General features: G+C 46.8%; 1 protein-coding gene across 2 annotated transcripts in view; it reads right to left on the minus strand.

The window, feature by feature from the left end:
• dock2 (dedicator of cytokinesis 2) overlaps positions 1–5000 on the minus strand; it is a 146550-nt gene that overhangs the window by 5504 nt on the left and 136046 nt on the right. For both annotated transcript variants that reach the window (XM_045724005.2, XM_045724004.2), the window contains exons 35-38: positions 2574–2614; positions 1336–1426; positions 602–712; positions 362–451 (exon numbers count right to left, since the gene is read on the minus strand). In XM_045724005.2, the coding sequence (XP_045579961.1) occupies positions 362–451; positions 602–712; positions 1336–1426; positions 2574–2614 (333 nt within the window). The remainder of the gene's footprint in view (positions 1–361; positions 452–601; positions 713–1335; positions 1427–2573; positions 2615–5000) is intronic.

Consider the following 5000-nt stretch of genomic DNA (forward strand, 5'->3'; position numbering starts at 1 on the left):
AATCCAAGGGCAGAATCTATTTTTTGCACAACGACAAAATTCAGAGGAGCAGAGAGGACTGTCTCTAATGGAGAGATACTGTATATGCATGTTTTGTTTGAGTGAGCCAGACTCTTGGGAGGCGAGAGAAGAGAAGAATGAGAAGAGGAGGAGAGGAGTGTATTGAACAGTCACTCCAGATATGATGTACGTTGGGATGAGGGAGAGGAGAGGTGAGGAGAAAGTGAGTGGAGTAGATTAACGTTTTTAGGGTCCTGTGAATAGTGTCACAAACGAAGGACAAACGCTAATAAAAGCAGCTTGCTGACAAAACCTATTCATGTGTGGAATAGGAAAGGACAGTGTGTTGTGTGTGTCTTACCAGACTCTGGCTGAGCAGCTCGTAGTCAAACACTTCCATCTCATACTGGTCAGCCAGCTCCTTACACAGAGTAATGGCTTCCTCCCACATCTACACAACACAGCCAGATGAAAGATTACCAATACACACACATGGAGAGAAGATACAAGATAGACAAGAGAACCAACTCCAACACATCTATCGATACAGCAAAGACACTATACAGAATCAAGATGGTGCACTCTGCTCCATTTAGCTGACCTTGCCCTTGTCGAAGTGTCCGATGATTTTGTCATAGAGGCTCTCCTTCAGCTGGCGCTGGGTCTGACAGCTACGCACCTCAAACTGGGGACTGCACTGGTCGTCTGACCACTGGGGTAGAGGAGGGGGAGGGAGGGACGGGGAGGGAGGGAGGGAAGGGGAGAGACAGGCAAAAGGGAAGGGGGAGAGAGAGAGAGAGAGAGAGAGGGCATAGACTAAACAATCAGTGTGGCAAGACAAGCTATAGACAGGATTGTGAAGGCTATAGGTTACAGGTTATAGGTTATCGGCTATACTTTATAGGAGTGACAGCATGTGTGTGAGAGATGAAGCAGTGTAAACTACTGTGGTGTCTACTACTGTGGTGTCAATGACAGAGAAGATGTAATAAACCACTGGAGAGAATTAACTCTATGAAAGCACCCCATAAAAGAGACGGCGAGAGAGAGAGAGGTCACACACACTATATCAATCACCATAGTTACCCAGTCACAGAGGCCAAAGCCCTGTCGTGAAGTGACTCTGAAAACTTAATCAGATGGATTAATGCTATTGGCCATTGCCAAAGGAATCAGTCATCAACCAATAAAACACCCTCGCTCTCATCTCACACTGTGTCAGGGCTACACTGAATCCACCAGGAAATGCATCTCTCTCGCTGTGAATGTCAATTTGTGTGTGTTTGTGTGTGTGTGTGTGTGTGTGTGCGTGCGTGTGTGTGTGTGCGTGTGTACCTTGAGCAGGCGAGAGTGAAGCAACAGGGTGTATGCAGCCTCTGTGTAGTTTTCCACATCCAAGTGAAGGTCTCTCAGCTTGTAGAGGTATCTGTAACACGCACGCGCGCACACGGACACACACACAAGTTAATACACACCACACTCTGTCTACCACTGTCCACTAGATGACTCTGTTGCCTAGACGACAACTCAGTGACTAGTCCATCATGCTGTGATACACGTATCCAATCTGTTGTGATTGTGATGGCATGACCTATACACCAACCATCAACCACAGAGAACTAACAAACGGCTAAACCGACAGCCCAATGGCCACTGTCTGTCTCGGAATAGTAAATAGTGTATGGCATCCTGATGAACACACAGCAGAACGCATGGAAGTTTAATGTGCCTTCAGACTGCGTCCCTATGCAGCTACCTCAACCATAGGTCTCTCTTAACCTCCCTCTCTCTTTCTCCTCCTCTTTCTATTTCTTTCTGCCTCTCTCTCTCTTCGTTACTTCTAACCCATTTTCTATCACTGTCACTCATTTTCAGCACAACATTGTTCAATTTTTTGGATTGTGTCAAATGTTTGACTTGAAGGGTTTTCAACATTCTAGGTTTCCAACAGAGAAAAGCAGTGTGTCTTTCACTAGCTAGTCTTTGTTTCTTCCTCCATCTTTTTATTCCATTCCTCCTTTTGGATTACGCCTTGCTTTGACTCAACTTCTGTATCCCTCTGTCCTTCACTTTCTCTCAAACTCTCCCCCTCCCTCACTCCATCCCTCTTTCGGTTCCACACCCCTCACACTCCCTTTCACCATCCCTCCCTTTCTCTCTCTCTCTCTCTCTCTCTCTCTCTCTCTCTCTCTCTCTCTCTATCTCACACTCTTTCCCTCTCGCTCCCTCCCTCCTTCCCTCTCCATCCCTCCCTCTCTCTCTCCTAAAATGAGTGCACATGTTACAGTTAGTGGAGGACTTGATCCTCTGGATTTGGACATTAATTCAGCAGGATTGAGATAATCCCTTGTCAGATTATATACACACACACACAAACACACACACACACACAAGGTCACATTCTTGCACTCATCCACAGAGTAATACACTGTTATACACAGCTACCCCAGTCCCACAGCACATATACAGAAACCCTCTATAGACAAACTATATAATGTATTAGATATGGTGTAACTAGTTATGAAACATATTTACAATTGTAATAACAGGTTATTGTTACATAAAGTGTTCACCTGATGTACATCCCTTCACGGTTGATGTCCTTGTAGAAATTCTGCAACGCAACGGAGAAGAGTGTGAGAAGTTAGAGGAGTGTGATGTTGCTTGTTAGTGTGTGGGGATAAACTTCAGAGAGGGGGGGGGGGGGGTGTGTGTGTGTGTGTGTGTGTGTGTGTGTGTGTGTGTGTGTGTGTGTGTGTGTGTGTGTGTGTGTGTGTGTGTGTGCGTGCCAGTGCGGCACAAATTCCCTGTTTAATGAAGTTTAATGATGTCTTAAGAGAGCAGACGAGTGTGATGACCTGAAGTAACCCTGTCTCATCACCAGCACACACACACACACACACACACACACACACACACACACACACACACACACACACACACACACACACACACACACACACACACACACACACACACACACACACACACACACACACACACACACACACACACACCTGCACATACACCACGGCTCTTCTACGGTGCTCACCCACTGAGAAAAACACTCAAGGCAGAACATAAACATCTCAAACCCACGTCATCATCTAGCACACTCCAATAATCCCCACATCTGACTAGTGTTTGAAGAGCTATTAAAACTATCAAACATAAACTGATGACGTGTGCAGCTAGCATACACACATTATATATACAAAAGTATGTGGACACCCCTTCAAATTTGTGGATTCGGCTATTTCAGCCACACCCGTTGCTGAGAGGTGTATAAAATTGATCACACAGCCATGCAATCTCCATAGACAAACATTGGCTGTAGAATGGCCTTACTGAAGAGCTCAGTGACTTTCAACGTGGCACCGTCATAGGATGCCACCATTCCAACAAGTCAGTTCGTCAAATTTCTGCCCTGCTAGAGCTTCCCCGGTCAACTGTAAGTGCTGTTACTGTGAAGTGGAAACGTCTAGGAGCAACAGTGGTTCAGCCGCGAAGTGGTAGGCCACACAACCTCACAAAACAGGAACGCCGAGTGCTGAAGCGCGTAGCACGTAAAAATCATCTGTCCTCCGTTGCAACACTCACTACCAAGTTCCAAACTGCCTCTGGAAGCAACATCAGCACAAGAACTGTTCGGATGGAGCTTCATGAAATGGGTTTCCATGGCTGAGCAGCCGCACACAAGCCTAAGGTCACCATGCGCAATGCCAAGCGTCGGCTGGAGTGGTGTGAAGCTCACCGCCATTGGACTCTGGAGCGGTGGAAACACGTTCTCTGGAGTGATGAATCACACTTCACCATCTGGCAGTCCGACAGAGTAATCTGGGTTCGGCGGTTGCCAGGAGAACGCCACCTGCCCGAATGCGTAGTGCCAACTGTAAAGTTTGGTGGATGAGGAATAATGGTCTGGGGCTGTTTTTCATGGTTCGGGCTAGGCCCCTTAGTTCCAATGAAGGGAACTCTTAACGCTACAGCATACAATGTCATTCTAGACAATTCTGTGCTTCCAACTTTTGGGGCAACAGTTTGGGGAAGACCCTTTCCTGTTTCAGCATGACAATGCCCCCGTGCACAAAGCGAGTTCCATACAGAAATGGTTTGTTGAGTTTGGTGCAGAAGAACTTGACAAGGCTGCACAGAGCCCTGACCTCAACCCCATTGAACACCTTTGCAATGAATTGGAACGCCGACTGCGAGCCAGACCTAATCGCCCAACATCAGTGTCCGACCTCACTAATGTTCTTGTAGCTGAATCGAAGCAAGTCCCCGCAGCATTGTTCCAACATCTAGATGAAAGTCTTCCCAGAAGAGTGGAGGCTGTTATAGTAGCAAAGGGAGGACCAACTCCATATGAATACCCATGATGTTGGAATGAGATGTTGGACAAGCAGGTGTCCACATTCTTTTGGTCATGTGGTGTATCTGAGCTTTCCAGATGCACCCCTGGGAACTGTGTGTTAGCAATAGCAACGCTAATGTTAGTTGTCCTGAGGTAAGGATGATTAGCTTGCATATTGCATAGCATGCTAATGTTAGTTATTCTGAGGCAAGGATGATTAGCTTGCATATTGCATAGCATGTTAATGTCAATTAGCCTGTGTTTAGCTTCCCAAACAACATTTAATGAAAGGGAATGACTAATGCTTAGCCATAGCGGTGCTGGATAACCCTGGATAACCCTGGGCGGCAGGTAGCCTAGTTGTTAGAGCTTTGGGCCAGTAGCCGAAAGGTTGCTGGATTGAATCCCCAAGCTGACAAGGTAAAAATCTGCCGTTCTGCCCCTGAGCAAGGCAGTTAACCCACTGTTCCTCGGGTGCTGAAGACGAGGATGTGGATTAAGGCAGCCTCCCGCACCTCTCTGATTCAGAGGGGTTGGGTTAAATGTGGAAGGCATTCAGTTGTACAACTGACAAGGTATACCTCCTTTCCGTTGTACAGCTATGTTACTGACAGACAGACGGCCCTGTGTGACTGCTGTAGAGTCA

The sequence above is a fragment of the Salmo salar genome, chromosome 09 (genome assembly GCF_965601325.2).
Source record: "Salmo salar chromosome 09, fSalSal1, whole genome shotgun sequence".
NCBI lineage: Eukaryota > Metazoa > Chordata > Actinopteri > Salmoniformes > Salmonidae > Salmo > Salmo salar.